We start from the raw sequence: 16510 nt of genomic DNA, 5'->3' as shown, positions 1-16510 counted from the left end.
TTAGATCCTCCCCTCATCTGCCTTCGATGTGTTCACACAGCGCTCGAAAGGCGGAAAATACCCAGCTTTCAAGTGGTGTGTAAAAGTGGTAAGAGGTACAGCTACTTTGAGCTGATTTCCCAATGGTTCAATCTTCCTCCACCTGACCCACAGCAAACACATTCACACAGGCACAGTTAAGGGAGGCAGGCACAAAGGTGAGGACTGTTGCCATTATCAGATCCATGGCAGTGGTTCCCTTTAATTGTGACCATTCTTTCAACCAATTAAGATCTGGGCGTGGTTGATGGTTCTTCATGCACAACATTGAACAGAAGCTTTGTGAATTGTAAAACTCTATTAGCACAGTTTTAGGAACAGAATCCAGGGATAAGACAGCAGCTTCAAGCACAACTATTCCCACACCCATTGGTAGATGAAGCAGATATTATTTTGCTTGAATTTCAACCTGGAATAAATCCCGGAAATGTGTGTGTGCATGTATGTGTGTCTGAGTGTATGCATATGAATGTGTATGTGTCTGAGTGTATGCATGTGAATATGTGTGTGTATGTGTCTGAGTGTATGTGTGTGAATGTGCGTGTGTCTGAATGTATGCATGTTGAATACGTGTGTGTCTGAGTGTATGTGTGTGAATGCGTGTGTGTCTGAGTGTATGCGTATGAATGTTTGTGTCTGAGTGTATGTGTATGAATGTGTGTGTGTGTCTGAGTGTATGCATGTGAATGTGTGTGTGTCTGAGTGTATCCATGTGAATGTGCGTGTGTCTGAGTGCTTGTGTATGAATGTGCATGTGTCTGAGTATATGTGTTTGAATATGCGTGTGTGTCTGAGTGTATGCGTATGAATGTGTGTGTTTGTGTCTGAGTGTATAGGTGTGAATGTGCGTGTGTCTGAGTGTATGTGTGTGAATGTGCATGTGTCTGAGTGTATGCGTATGAATGTTTGTGTCTGAGTGTATGTGTATGAATGTGTGTGTGTGTCTGAGTGTATGCATGTGAATGTGTGTGTGTCTGAGTGTATCCATGTGAATGTGCGTGTGTCTGAGTGTTTGTGTATGAATGTGCATGTGTCTGAGTATATGTGTTTGAATATGCGTGTGTGTCTGAGTGTATGCGTATGAATGTGTGTGTTTGTGTCTGAGTGTATAGGTGTGAATGTGCGTGTGTCTGAGTGTATGTGTGTGAATGTGCATGTGTCTGAGTGTATGCGTGTGAATGTGCGTGTGTGTATGCGTTTGAATATGCATGTGTGTATGTGTGTGAATGTGCATGTGTCTGAGTGTATTATTGTGAATGTGTGTGTGTGTCCGAGTGTATGCGTGTGAATGTGTGTGTGTGTGTGTCTGAGTGTATGTGTATGAATGTGTATGTTTGTGTCTTAGTGTATAGGTGTGAATGTGCTTTTGTCTGAGTGCATGTGTGTGAATGTGCATGTGTCTGAGTGTATGCATGTGAATGTGCGTGTGTGTATGTGTCTGAGTGTATGCATGTGAATGTGCATGTGTCTGAGTGTATTATTGTGAATGTGTGTGTGTGTGTCCGAGTGTATGCGTGTGAATGTGTGTGTGTGTGTGTCTGAGTGTATGTGTATGAATGTGTATGTTTGCGTCTTAGTGTATAGGTGTGAATGTGCTTGTGTCTGAGTGCATGTGTGTGAATGTGCATGTGTCTGAGTATATGTGTTTAAATATGCGTGTGTGTCTGAGTGTATGCGTATGAATGTGTGTGTTTGTGTCTGAGTGTATAGGTGTGAATGTGCGTGTGTCTGAGTGTATGTGTGTGAATGTGCATGTGTCTGAGTGTATGCGTGTGAATGTGCGCGTGTGTATGCGTTTGAATATGCATGTGTGTATGTGTGTGAATGTGCATGTGTCTGAGTGTATTATTGTGAATGTGTGTGTGTGTGTGTCCGAGTGTATGCGTGTGAATGTGTGTGTGTGTGTGTCTGAGTGTATGTGTATGAATGTGTATGTTTGCGTCTTAGTGTATAGGTGTGAATGTGCTTGTGTCTGAGTGCATGTGTGTGAATGTGCATGTGTCTGAGTATATGTGTTTAAATATGCGTGTGTGTCTGAGTGTATGCGTATGAATGTGTGTGTTTGTGTCTGAGTGTATAGGTGTGAATGTGCGTGTGTCTGAGTGTATGTGTGTGAATGTGCATGTGTCTGAGTGTATGCGTGTGAATGTGCGCGTGTGTATGCGTTTGAATATGCATGTGTGTATGTGTGTGAATGTGCATGTGTCTGAGTGTGTTATTGTGAATGTGTGTGTGTGTGTCCGAGTGTATGCGTGTGAATGTGTGTGTGTGTGTGTCTGAGTGTATGTGTATGAATGTGTATGTTTGTGTCTTAGTGTATAGGTGTGAATGTGCTTGTGTCTGAGTGTATGCGTGTGAATGTGTGTGTGTGTATGTGTCTGAGTGTATGCATGTGAATATGTGTGTGTTTGTGCCTGAGTGTATGTTTGTGAGTGTGTGTGTCTGAGTGTATGCATGTGAATGTGTGTGTGTGTGTCTGAGTGTATGCGTGTGAATGTGCTTGTGTCTGAGTGCATGTGTGTGAATGTGCATGTGTCTGAGTGTATGCATGTGAATATGTGTGTGTTTGTATCTGAGTGTATGTTTGTGAGTGTGTGTGTCTGAGTGTATGCGTGTGAATGTGTGTTTGTATCTGAGTGTATGCATGTGAATATGTGTGTGTTTGTGCCTGAGTGTATGTTTGTGAGTGTGTGTGTGTTTGAGTGTATGCGTGTGAATGTGTGTTTGTGTCTGAGTGTATGCATGTGAATATGTGTGTGTTTGTGCCTGAGTGTATGTTTGTGAGTGTGTGTGTGTTTGAGTGTATGCGTGTGAATGTGTGTTTGTGTCTGAGTGTATGCGTGTGAATGTGTGCGTGCGTCTGAGTGTATGCGTATGAATGTGCATGTGTCTGAGTGTATGCGTGTGAATGTGTGTGTGTATGTGTCTGAGTGTATGCATGTGAATATGTGTGTGTTTGTGCCTGAGTGTATGTGTGTGAGTGTGTGTGTGTTTAAGTGTATGCGTGTGAATGTGTGTTTGTGTCTGAGTGTATGCATGTGAATGTGCCTGTGTCTGAGTGTATTATTGTGAATGTGTGTGTGTCCGAGTGTATGCGTGTGAATGTGTGTGTGTCTGAGTGTATTGTTGTGAATGTGTGTGTGTCCGAGTGTATGCGTGTGAATGTGTGTGTGTCCAAGTGTATGCGTGTGAATGTGTGTGTGTCTGAGTGTATGTGTGTGAATGTGCATGTGTCTGAGTGTATGCGTGTGAATGTGCCTGTGTCTGAGTGTATTATTGTGAATGTGTGTGTGTCCGAGTGTATGCGTGTGAATGTGTGTGTCTGAGTGTATTGTTGTGAATGTGTGTGTGTCCGAGTGTATGCATGTGAATGTGTGTGTGTCCAAGTGTATGTGTGTGAATGTGTGTGTGTCCGAGTGTATGTGTGTGAATGTGCATGTGTCTGAGTGTATGCGTGTGAATGTGAGTGTGTGTATGTGTCTGAGTGTATGCATGTGAATGTGTGTGTGTCTGAGTGTATTATTGTGAATGTGTGTGTGTGACCGAGTGTATGCGTGTGAATGTGTGTGTGCGTGTCTGAGTGTATGCATGTGAATATGTGTGTGTTTGTGCCTGAGTGTATGTGTGTGAGTGTGTGTGTGTTTGAGTGTATGCGTGTGAATGTGTGTTTGTGTCTGAGTGTATGCATGTGAATGTGCATGTGTCTGAGTGTATTATTGTGAATGTGTGTGTGTCCGAGTGTATGCGTGTGAATGTGTGTGTGTCCGAGTGTATGCGTGTGAATGTGCGTGTGTCCAAGTGTATGCGTGTGAATGTGTGTGTGTCTGAGTGTATGCGTGTGAATGTGTGTGTCTGAGTACATTTGTGGCTTTCTGATTGTGTATTTGTGTGCAGACGTGTGCACGTTTCTGTGCAGTTTGTAAAGTTCAGCTGAGATTTTGCCATTACAACCAAGAACGGATGTTTCTTCCCTCTCTCACTACCACCCCAGGAGGGGTGCATAAAACAATTGGAATGCAAAAGCATCTCAAATTAGGCCCAGGAGTCTGGAGTGACTGTCTCTCTTTTGTTGAATTTATGAAATTGATCTAAACCTGAAAAGAAGGTCTTTGGGCAAAGACAAACAGAGCTTTTGGCAAGTTAAACGCAAACTCACTAAAACAATGCCACACAGTTTAATGCCTCAAAAGTCTCTTGCATTTCCTGGCATTAAAGAGTTTGCAGCCAGAACTCGGATTGTCAGATAAATATTTCTCCACAATTGTTCCTTTAGAAGGAAGAAATGAAAGCTTGGAGCTGGGGTAGTGGGAAAGGGTGGTGGGGTGGGGGGGGGGGGTTGGTGGGAGTAGGTAGTGAATGGTGGGGGAGGTGGGGTGCCTGTCATTTCACCTACAAAAAGCTGATTGGTAAATAAAGGCTGTAATTGACACTTCCAGAGGAGTGTAATAGGGGACGGCCACAGGCTGATTGGTCGGTCTGTGAGCCTCATAGCCCATGGTGAAGACAGAGAGTTGCTCATTGCAAGCAGTGCTAGCCCGTGATTAGAAGTTGGATACTGACATCCGAGGAGCAAACTTCATAAATCAGCACTCCTTGTGCACATTTGAAGACTGGAAGGTGAATTGAAAGGCAGAAAAAGTGCCTGGATAATGAAAACACAGAGACAGGTACTGATATCTTCAAGGCTTTCCTGTTTTTAAGGCAGAGACACATATTGAAATCAAACAATCACTGCTGCCTTGTGTTAAAACTGTTCACAGATTGGAGGTAAACTCCAGCAAGGGTGTAAATCAGAGAGAAGTAGTCTTGACACCTACGCACAGCGACAAAGGAACCAAAGGGAAAATGGGGGAGAGAGGGATTTCAGGCAAAAGTTGCTGGAACTTTGGCTCTGTGCTGCTCTCACTGAGCCTGGGACTCTTTGCCTGCTGTGCCGCAACAGGGGAGGAGGATTCGAGTTGGCAAGCCGACAGCCGCTTCTACATCAAGCCGCCGCACTGCGTGGACATCCCCTTTGCCCTGAGACTCTGCAACAATGTGGGCTATCACAAGATGAGCCTGCCCAACCTGTTGGACCACGAGACGATGGAAGAGGTGCAGCAGCAGGCCAGCAGCTGGGTGCCGCTGCTGAACAAAAACTGCCACCCCAACACGCAGCTCTTCCTATGCTCGCTCTACGCACCCATCTGCCTGGACAGACCCATCTACCCGTGCCGCTCACTCTGCACAGCGGTCCGCGATGCATGCACACCTGTCATGGAGTTCTTTGGCTTCCCCTGGCCAGACATGCTAAAGTGTGACAAGTTTCCCCTTGACAACGATTTGTGCATCGTCTTCCCAAATCCTAACGCCACCCTCTCCACAAACTCACAAGGTAACACTCGGTCTCTTCTCTGTCATCTGTCTAGAGTTCCAAAGGTTAAAGCAGAATGCATTTACCCATTACAAAGGACGTCATGCTGAGACTCTATAAAGCACTTGTGAGATCTCATTTGGAGTACTATGTACAGATATGGGGGCCTTATTTGAGAAGAGGCAAGCTGGCATTGGAGAGGGTTCAGAGAAGATTTACTAGAATGATACCAGGAATGAAAGGGTTAGCATATGAGGAATGATTGATGGCCCTTAGACTGGACTAATTGGAGTAGAGATGGATGAGGCAGGAGTTCATTTCAAATGCTGAAAGGCCTGGACAGAGTAGATGTGGCAAGGATGTTTCCCATGGTAGAGGGTTCTAGGACAAGAGGGCACAACTTCAGGATAAAAGGGCGTAAATTTAAAGCAGAGATGCGGAAATATTTCTTTAGTCAGGTGGCCGTGAGTCTGTGGAACTTGCTGCCACGGGCGGTCGTGGAAGCGAGGTCGCTGGGTGTATTTAAGGCAGGTATTTGTCAGGGGATCATCAAGGGTTACAGGGAGAAAGCCGGGGAGTGGGGCTGAGTGGGAGGATGGATCAGCTCATGATTAGAATGGTGGAGAAGGCTCGATGGGCCTCTATCTTGTGATCGCTAAAGTACTTGCCCAATTCGAAGGAGGGGGGAAGGGGGGTCACTTTTGCAACTGAAGCACTGAAATGGCAGAACTGAGAGATTCATCGGCCTGCTGCATTAGAGATATGTGTTCAATCCTGATCTCGGGTGCTGCCTGTGCGGAGCTTTCGTGTTCTGCCTGTGACCATGTGACCTCGGTTTGCTCCCAATGAAGTGCAGGGTGGTAGTTCATTTGGAGTCTGTAAATCACCCCCAGTTTATCAGTGAGAAGCTTGGGAGAATAAAAACGAATTGGAAGCATGTAAATGGGGAGTTGAAGATTAGGTGCTCTCAGTGAGCTGAAGATCCTGTGTCTGTCTTGTATCTCAACGTAACCCTGTGACTTTCTGACCTTACGAAATTCTTCATGTGCTGAGGGTGGTTTAAAAGGCATTTGTACTGAATGCTTTTTGTTTTCAAGTAGACGGCTACCCATTTTAAATAATCAAATAACTTAGAAATTAGAAATATATCCTGGAAAACTCGTAGTCTGCAGAATGCTCACAAGGGTCTCATTTTCCTTCTTTAAATTCAGATGTGTTTGAAAGTGTTAAAAATGACTGGATTAGAGTTGTGGAGGAAAGATTTTTGCTGAAAGTAATTGGAGCTGATGAGTGGAATGGGGGGGGGGGGTGGGGGGAGGGGCGGCACTGAGTGTCCAGACACAAGTTCTGCCCTCAAATGGTTAATTGCTTTTCTGTAACGTGCACAAAATATTTTTCTTCTACTTTTCAAAAACGCCCATTCTATTTTGTGTGCTTCATTTGAAAAATGCGCTTCAGACATTTGGCTTGTGAGGGAGGGCGAATCTCTGTCAACCACGATCGACTTGAGTGGTCAGAGCTATTATTTTTGATGGGATGCGGGTAAGTTAATGTGAGAAGAGAGATGTCACACATGTTTATCCAGCCCTTATACCTCGGAACGAAAACATTAACCCTAGGTTGTCTCGGATAGTTGGTGCTTGGAAGCTTCCAGTCTCTCACTTCCAAGTGAGGCAAACTTCCGTTCTGGAACGTTGATTATTTTCTGTTACGTTCTACCCCAAGACTTGCTTGATTATGTAAACCTTGGGGCAGATATCCGGGTGCTTTGGTCAGAGGAAGACCTGGCCACTTCTCTTGGTACCTGTCGGCTGTCTGATGATCGCCGACGTGGACATCATGCATTCTTCATGTTGGAACTTCCCGACTTTCAGAGTCAATCCCAAACATGTGCAGAGATGCTTTGAGGGTGGCATTGTAAAGTTTCTTTCAACCGAGCCCAATCAAATTAGAATTGAAATAATCGTTGGTGATTATTTGTTATCAGGCGGGGATCTCAAGGTAGGAACGTAATCAAAAGTTTCAAACAATAATCCTGAGCAATTCATTAGTATAGTCTGAAGGTTTTGATTACATTATTGGGCATGATTCTCCCTGGTTTGTGTTTATACTCTGTGATGAGCACGGTTTTAATTTTCGGATTGTTTGTAATTGACAGCTGCCTATCACTGAGATTTATTAGAGAAGGATTATAGTCCCATTACTTAGAGCAGAGAACATAGAACATTACAGTACAGAACAGGCCTTGTTGTGCCAACCTATACAAACCTACTCAACAAAATCTAAACCGAAGTGAAACATGAAAACCTGCGGACACTCAGCAGGTACTTTATCTCGCGAAGATAAAGAACATCCAACCAACGTTTCGGCCTTGAGCCCTTCCTATGGTTCAGGCACCTGCCTCCATTTCACTCATACTTCGACGAAGGGCTCAGGCATGAAACGCCGGTTCTGTGTCTTTGCTACATAAGGCACCTGCTGAGTTTCTCCAGCGTTGTTTTCACTTTTTAACAGCAAACTAAACCAGCTATTCTCAATGGGGGCCATATGGGATTTAAGGTGGGGCGGGGGTGGGAACCACGGGCTGAAATCATAAATGTTTTTTATGTAGTCAGGAGGAGAGAAGTATGGAACAAATCAAATAAACTTGACTGCTTCACAGGGGAGGGAGGGACGAATAAACTTAGACCCCTAAAGCTATCACTTACTAAAAAAAAATTGATCTAAACCTCACACCCATACCCTCTATTTTTCTTGCATCCATGTGTTCATCTAAGAGTCCTTTGAAATTTCCCGATTGTACCAGCCTTCACCACAATCCCCCCCACAACAGGTAATGCATTCCAGGCACCCACTACTCAATGTGTAAAAAAAAACCCCTACCCCTGATGTCGCCTCTAAACTTTCCTCCCCTCGCCTTGTACAGATGTCCTCAAGCCCTTCCTGTCCAGCATTATTGCTGAAGTTTGTCACATGGAAACATGGCACACAGCTCTGAAAGGAATTGCATTATGTGTATCTTGGACGCACGGTGTGCAAAGGCGCGACGTTCAGTTGGAGTGATAGTTGTTGGCGCACCCATGGAAAAGGGGAGAATTCGGCAAAGTTCCCGTTGTTGACCGGAACGAGGGCGAAGCTGTTGGGTGAATAAAAGGCAGAAATTGATAGGTTTCTCGATCAGCCAGGGCATCAAAGGTTATGGGAAGAAGACCAGGCAGTGGGGCTGAGTGGGAAAATGGACCAGCTCTTGATTAAATGGCAGGGGAAACTCGATGGGCTGAATGGCCCTTTTCTGCTCCTCGGTCTTATGGACAGTAAGAACGGCTTATCTGGTAAGGAACATGTCTCCTTCTGGACCAATTCGTATGCCCCCTATCGCATTCGGGAAAGATTGGGTGCTCCTAGAAGAAGGGCTCAGGCCCGAAACGTTGGTAATATGCCTTTACCTTCTTATCGCCGGAGGAACTCAGCAGGAACTTCGCTGCGAGTTCCTCCGGCATTTCCGGGAAATCTGGATAGGACATCAGAACATCATAGCCTCAGAACAATCCAAATCTTCCGCTGCAGAAAGGGTAAAATTAATACTAGAGAATAAAATGGATGCTTTTACATTTAATTGAAACGACATGCCAAAATGAATATTTAATTGAAATTCAGTAACAACACGAAAGTCTTTGGATTTTCAGCTCAAACCCCCTCCCCCCCCTCCATGATGTGGGTTGTGGAAACAGTTAAAATATTTAATATATTTTTCCATTTTGTTCCAGGAGCCATAAAGTGTGTAGGGACCTTGTCATGTCTTAAAGGGGAAATTGTTGTTTATTTTCGGTCGACTGATATAACAGAGAGGTTGGGATAATTTATTGGGCATTTACTGAGTACACAAATAAATGCTTGTTATTTTTGGCTGCTGAGTGCATGCTGCTGAATAACCACAGCTCTGCAGTTCATATTCAGTTCCAAACCTTGCCCCAATTTTGTCCACTCTTAAAGGCATAATCTTTGTCCCCGCATTCTATCCAGATAAATATCTCTAACTTTAGATGGCATGTTAGCATAGCACAATGCTCTTCCCGCGCCAGCGAGCCGATTCAAATCCAGCGCTGCCTGTAAGAAGTTTGTACGTTCTCCCCGGAACCTGCACGGGTTTTCTGCGGATGCCCCGGTTTCTTCCCACCGGAACCTGCACGGGTTTTCTGCGGATGCCCCGGTTTCTTCCCACCCTCCAAAAACATACAGGGGTTTGTAGGTTCGTTGGGATTTTCAGGCTTCCATGGCTGGAAGAATCTGTCACTGGCCTGCAGCTCTTAAAAAAATATTAAAAGCAAACCTTGAAAATGAGGTCATTTCTTGCTCTTAAGGGCATGACAAAGTCTACCTTTGAACACCTTTGTAAGATCTCCTAATATGCAGCTTTATTTGACAACATTCCAGTGAGGCAGAATTTTGCTTTAAATTTAAATTTAAACAGTCCCTTCAAGCCCAAGAAACTGTGCCATCCAATTAGACCCAATTGAACTCTAGCCCCCGTACGTTTTGAAGGGTGGGAGGAAACCGGAGCACCCAGAGGAAACCCACGCAGACACGGGGAGAACGTACAAACTCCTTACAGACAGCGTCGAATTGGAACTAGGTCGCTGGCGCTATAACAGCATTGCGCTAGCCGCAATGCTAACCGTTAAGCTATGCACCTGTGATTCTAATTAACATATATACCAACGTAGAGGACAATCCTCACAACTTATAAATGTCACCTCAAAATCTGGGAGGCATTTTATGGGATGGGTGTAAAATACAAACCTTGACAGCGAAGTCTAAACACTGCTGCTGTCTTGCAGCTGGCTCCGATGAAGTCTCAGCGCTCCCCCACAGTGCCCCATCTACCCTATCTGACTGCCGTTGGCTCTGTACGGGCTTCAAATGGCCTGTTTCAGGAGCCGGCAGTGGGTTGATTTTAAAGTGTGTTAATAAAATTAAAACCTTTGCAGGGTAATTTGGTACTAAAATATAGTGATTTGGTTATCACAACGTGTATTCGTCAGCAGTAAGTGCCAGATTTTGGCAGGGGGTAGTGGGGGGGAGGGGGGTGGGGAACAACCCATTTTACAAAGGGTATCGTTTTAGATGGAAATTCTGGTGGTTGTCCTGTACAGAGTTGTCCTATACACCAGCATTTACAGTGATTGGTCAAATGAAGAATCCCTGCATCCATCTCATTAGATTCACAATCCAAGGTCTCCCTTTTCAAATGTCATCACTTTCAAAGCTGTGAATGACTCATTCGCCATAGCCAACAAAACACTTGATCAACTGAATATGCTCTAGCCTAAACATGGCATTTACAAGAAATCTTTTCAACAGAAGAGAATGTCCCTGGACTTGAAATATAATATTAGCAGAGTGTATTGATTAAAGAGGGAACGGAACAAAAATTTGTGCAATGAGAACATTGTATGGATTTACCGGAAAGCGATGGTCTGATTTGCATAATAATTTACATGTATGATGTTTATCCAGACCAGATTTTGGAAGACTGATAAATAATTATTAACAGATTCACATTTATATGTGTGAAAATGGCAGTAAATTAAGACCATTTATCACCACATGGCTCGAGTAAATGAAGGGAACTGTTGGTCAGGGGTTCATATCTGGGCAGAACCTAGCTCCTGAAATGAGCGCGTGGATCTTCTAAATTCTTCGCCCAAACCTGTTACCATTGTGGCAGCATTTTGCTCAAAAGTATTTCCAGGTCCACCTGAAGTGTTAAGTTTGATTCCTGCAGCTGAAAATGGGTGCAGCAGAACGACCATTTTAAATTAAAATGGCAATCCGCTATTAGGGTGAAAATACATTTATATGACCAAAATTTGCTTTTTTAAAAACATACACATATCTATGGGTGCAGGACATTGGAAAGCGGATATGAGTTTCTCAAAAACAAATCCTGCTGAAGGCCTTTTAAAATATTAGATCCGTGGATCATAAAAACATAAGAAATAGGAGCAGGAGTCGGCCATCCGGCCCGTCCAGCCTGTCCGCCATTCAATAAGGCTGATCTGATTATTGACTCAACTCCACCAACCTGCCTTTTCCCCTTATCCCTTAATTTCTTTTTTTATGTAAAAATCTATCTAACTGAACCTTAAATATGCTTAATGAAGTCACCTCAACAGTTTCCCTGGGCAGAGAATTCCACAGATTCATGACTCTCTGGGAAAAACAGCTTATTTTGACAGAGATTGTACAGAGTTTATAAAGAGCACAATTAGAGGAAATTCCACCTTTTATTCACCCTGGGAAACTCTGGGGGTGGGTGGGGGGGGGGGGGGGGTGGATCTGTTCCTGGAAGGGTGGGGTAAAACATTGGAGAAATGCAAAGGAGGCCGAACCAACTTCAGGATTTGAGATCTGCCTTCCTTTGTACTGTTATGATCTGAAATTATTGCCTGGGCTGGATCACAGTGCGCGATGGAGCTATCCCACAGGGCAGAGTTACCTGCTCCTGCCCCAATTACCCCAGGTTCCTTGTTAACCAGAAACAAGGAGCAGACAACCAAGGACAGACTCTGTTATGCTCTTGTGTACATCGGTTGCGGCGGGGCATGAAAAGGTGATGGGAAGAAATGGGTGGAGTCTTGACATTTGTTTTGCATATTTAATCTCCACGGTTCCTGTATGTTGTGGCAGGTTGTAGGATACAGGATTTAGTAACACCTCACTCCAATGGACATCAGCTAAAGCCTGGAATTAAGCCAGGCTATTTAACTGCATTTCAGTTCAGTTCCTAGGCATTTAGTTAGCTTACACACACACACGCATACACACACACACACACACACACACACACACACACACACACGCACGGACACACACATACACACGAAACAACATTTAGCATCTTCTCCCTGCAACACCCTGGAACACTCAGGACAATGATAGTTTCCGGCTCAGTTGAAATGATTGAACTCAGTGAAGATCAGGGAGGAAATATTGAACTGTCTTGATCTGTGCAGTTCAGCTTCAAACAGACCTATTAGCAATTGAATATTGACGTGTAATTGATTTTCTCTCTTCAGTTGTCGGAGTATAAAACATATATCTGTAAGCTCTGTTCTAAGATAAGGAGGTTAATATCAGGGCAGTTTTCTCAATACCAGACCAATGAATTTCATAAGCAGGGAGTGAGCAGGTACAAGCTCCAATCTTGACCAGCAGTGAGATCCATGCCAGGGTACTGAACTCACACCAACCTCCTGGAGCTAGCTGCCTTTTTCTAACCTGGGTCCGGTGCTCATCGCATGAGATTCATTCCCACCTTGCCAGGCTGACTGCACAAGAACAAGGCACGCACGCCAGCCAAAGCCACTTCTTGTCCTGGCTGTGTCCCTGAACAGTTGGGAGCAGATTTTGTTGCCACATAAACTGTTGCTGAGACTTCCACCAGGGGGAGCTGCAGAAACCTTCAGCTCTCAATTCTGTACTTTTGCACAGGGGTATCACAACTTTGCTAAAGGTTGCTTAGACGTATACAGTAGCACAGTAACAGGGCCTTCCAGCCCATGGATCATACCCTACAATATAGGCCCTTCAGCCCTCAATGTTGTGCTGACCCATTTAATAAAATTACTAAACCCACCCTACTCCGTAACCCTCTATTTTTCTTCCATCTCTGTGCCTGACTAAGTGTCTCTTAAATGCCTCTAATGTTTCAGCCTCCACCCAGCCCCCCACCCCGGCAACACAGTTCAGGCCCCCGCAACTCTCTGTGTGGAAAAAGAATGTACCCCTGACATCTCCCCTGCACTTTCCTCTTTTCACTTTGTACATATATCCTCTGGTGAAACCCTGGGAAGCAGGCGCTGGCTTGTCCGCCTCTCGTAATCCTGTACCCCTCTATCAAGTCTCCTCTCATCCTTCTCAGCTTCAAAGAGAAAAGTCCCAGCTCGTTTCATGAGCCCTGTGCCTCCCGAATATCCCAGCTGACCTACAACCCCAGTAGATTTTGGAGGCAACCAGAGCATCCGGAGAAAACCCAGGCGGAGGGAGAACTCCTTGCAGACAGCGCTAGATTCAAACCTGATTGTGCCATCCCTAACCATGCTCCTTAGATAAGAATTAACTGCACTTTCCTCCTTTTCAACCTCATGGTGTTACACCAGGTGAAACATAGACAAGTAGGAACCCTTACACAATGCATGCATTTGTTCACAGAACACGTACATGTACCACCACACGCACTTATAAACGAGCAATCTGCCGGCCTGTACTTACATATGTTCAGCTGTAGCGCATCCACAATTAAAAGAGACATTTATATTAATTCACTAAGACAGTTTGGCACAATCATGGTTAAACAGACACGTACACAAACATCGTCAGTGCATTCAATACTCCAAAGGAAATATCTGCTGTATATTTTTGCAATTTGAACTGGTCTATAAAATGGGTGGAAACGATCATTATGTTCAACTATTTTATGAAGAAAGCAGAGCTTGCTGCAATGCCACAGTTTAAGGTCCTGTTTCTCATCATCGTGTGCAGTGAGCATTTGCTCTGTTCAACAAGTTCCTGCCACAAGATAAATAAAGCCATCTCTTGCCCTGAGATGGTTTATGGTTCAGACTAAAACAGGACAGAAACTTGGAGGCTTAGATCATAAGATATAGGAACAGAATTAGGCCATTCAGCCCATCATGCCCACTCTGCCATTCCAGCCTGAGCTAATCCATTCTCCCATGCCCCTGCCTCCTCTCCATACCCTGATTATTCAGACAGATATCAATCTCTCCCGGCCTCTGCTGCCACCCATGGCAACGAATTTCACAGGTTCGCCACTCTGGCTGAAGGAATTCTCCCGCATCTCTGTTTGAAACGGGCGCCCTTCAATCCTGAAGTTGTGCCCTCTTGTCCTAGACTCCCCGACCACGGGAAACAACTTTGTTGCATCTACTCCGTCCAGGCCATTCAACATTCGAAAGGCTTCTATGAGCCCCCCCACTCCCCCATTCTTCTGAACTCCAAGGAGTTCAGTCCATGTTTTGAGTGCAAGGAGCTATAGAATTAAAATGCAAAAGAATTTCCAGTGAGACTATTAGAAATGTTAATGCAATTTGTGTAATAGCATTTTCAGCCTGTAATCAGGGATTTTTTTTGGGGGGGGGGGAAGAGATCAGAGGCAAAATCGGGAACTGTGTGCTACATAAGAAATGTGAATTCTTCCCCTCAAAAGATTGTGGGTGCAGAGGATAAGCAGGACTTTTCTGCTCAGGGTATTGAGATGTGTGCAAGGAAGGAAAGTGCCTTTGGGGTATAGATCAGCAGTAGCAAATGGCAATGAGGAAGCATACAGGAGGGAGATAGATCAGCTCGTTAAGTGGTGTCACATCAATAACCTTGCGCTCAACCTTAATGAAACCAAGGAGATGATTATGGACTTCAGGAAACATGACCCAGACCTCATCGAGGGCTTTGGAGAGGAGAGGGTCAAGAACATCAAATTCCTGGGTGTCAACATCTCTGAGGATCTGTCCTGGAGCCTCCACGTTGATGCAATCACCAAGAAGGCTCCACCAGGAGCTATACTCTGTGAGTTGTCTGAGGAGATTCGGTATGTCACTGAAGACTCTCAAAAACCTCAACTGGTGTACCGTGAGAGAATTCTGGCTGTTGGCATCACTGCCTGATATGGACTGCGCGGCATCTGTCAAAGTTTGCCAGATATTTTCCAAACCTCCGCAAACTCCTGAGGAAGCAAAGGTACTAAAGGAAACACCACTGCTGCCTCTCTCAGGGCATGAGATCGCGAGGTTGGGAGATGCTGTCAGATTATTCTTTAGGTCTAATTGCAGGTGGCACATACTGGACCAGAGTTGCAGGGAATAAACATTGAAATGAGTGGATAGGCTTCTTCATGGATGTCACCGAATATCACTGCAAACCATACTCCCTCTCAATAAAGAGAGCATGAGTGGAAGCTATTGAGATGGTACAGAGGAGATTTATCAGGATGCTGCCTGCATTGGGAAACAAGTCGTATGAGGCAAGGTTAGCAGAGCTGGGACTTTTCACTTTGGAGCATAGAAGGATGAGATGAAAGTTCTACAAGATTATGAGAGGCAAAGATAGGGTGCATGGGCAGCACCTGTTTCCCAGGGCAGGATCAGCAAACATATGTACAAAGTGAAGGGAGGGAAGTTTACGGGAGACATCAGGGGTAAGTTTTTTTTTAACACTTAGAGTTGCGGATGTCTGGAATGCTTTGCCAGGGATGGTGGTGGAGGCTGAAAGATTAGGGGCATTTAGACAGATACATGGATGAAAGGAAAATAGAGGGTTACGTGGTAGGGAGGGTTTAGTACTTTTTTAGGAAAGAATATATGGGCCGGCACAACATTGAGGGCCGAAGGGCCTGTAGTGTTCCGTGCTCTATGAGAAGTGGAAAGAAATCATGAGGGAGAATGATAGTGAGGGAGAGACTGAGGAAGGAAGAAAGGAGGGATATCAAATGGCACGAGAAACACTTCTGAGATGAGGGAACAGAGAAGATATTGTTCCATTGTTTGACTACACAAGTTGCAACAATATCTGAATTACTTAAAAAAGTTGCCAAGTGAGCCAACAGATCTTCAGTCAGGGCTGGAAATTGTCCAACGCCTTTGTCTCCCAAGGTGACTAAACCAAAAGAGAGAGCGTTGAAGATGTGACAAGCGAGGCCTGGACTGCACTGTGCCTTCTGCACTGATGAAGCTTTACAGGTTACTTTCGGCGGATTTCTATTCAATTCTGAAGGATCTCTTTAAAAAACAAGGCAGCTCAGCGAAAGGCACCTTCTACAGTCAGGAACAATGGGAGCCCTTGGAATTCAACCCATTTGAACATTGGCGGGGATCATTTTGGAACGAAACCTTGAATTGCAAACACATGGAGTGGCTTCACTCCTGTCTTGACGTGCCTTCCCCTGGCCCTGCGCACTGCCAAACCAACACCACCTCGCCAGCTGGAAGGAGCAACATCTAACTTTCCGCGTCAGCTGGTTGGCGTTAAAGTCATCTTCTCCGCTTTCTACTCCTCTCCAGCTCTCCGCCCCCCCTTCCCTCTCTGTTCACGGAGCCATCC

The 16510-nt window shown here is 44.9% G+C and overlaps 1 protein-coding gene and 1 pseudogene across 2 annotated transcripts in view; one reads left to right on the top strand and one right to left on the bottom strand.

The window, feature by feature from the left end:
- LOC138752916 (LIM domain-containing protein A-like) lies at nt 1-4528 on the bottom strand (annotated as a pseudogene).
- A 1-nt stretch (nt 4529) lies between these two features.
- The window catches only part of LOC138754056 (secreted frizzled-related protein 1-like), a 137573-nt gene continuing 125592 nt past the window's right edge, over nt 4530-16510 (top strand). For both annotated transcript variants that reach the window (XM_069917803.1, XM_069917802.1), the window contains exon 1: nt 4530-5413. In XM_069917803.1, the coding sequence (XP_069773904.1) occupies nt 4885-5413 (529 nt within the window). In that variant the 5' untranslated portion in view covers nt 4530-4884. The remainder of the gene's footprint in view (nt 5414-16510) is intronic.

The sequence above is a fragment of the Narcine bancroftii genome, chromosome 2 (genome assembly GCF_036971445.1).
Source record: "Narcine bancroftii isolate sNarBan1 chromosome 2, sNarBan1.hap1, whole genome shotgun sequence".
Taxonomy (NCBI): Eukaryota; Metazoa; Chordata; class Chondrichthyes; order Torpediniformes; family Narcinidae; genus Narcine; species Narcine bancroftii.
This window is presented reverse-complemented; position numbering and strand designations above follow the sequence as displayed.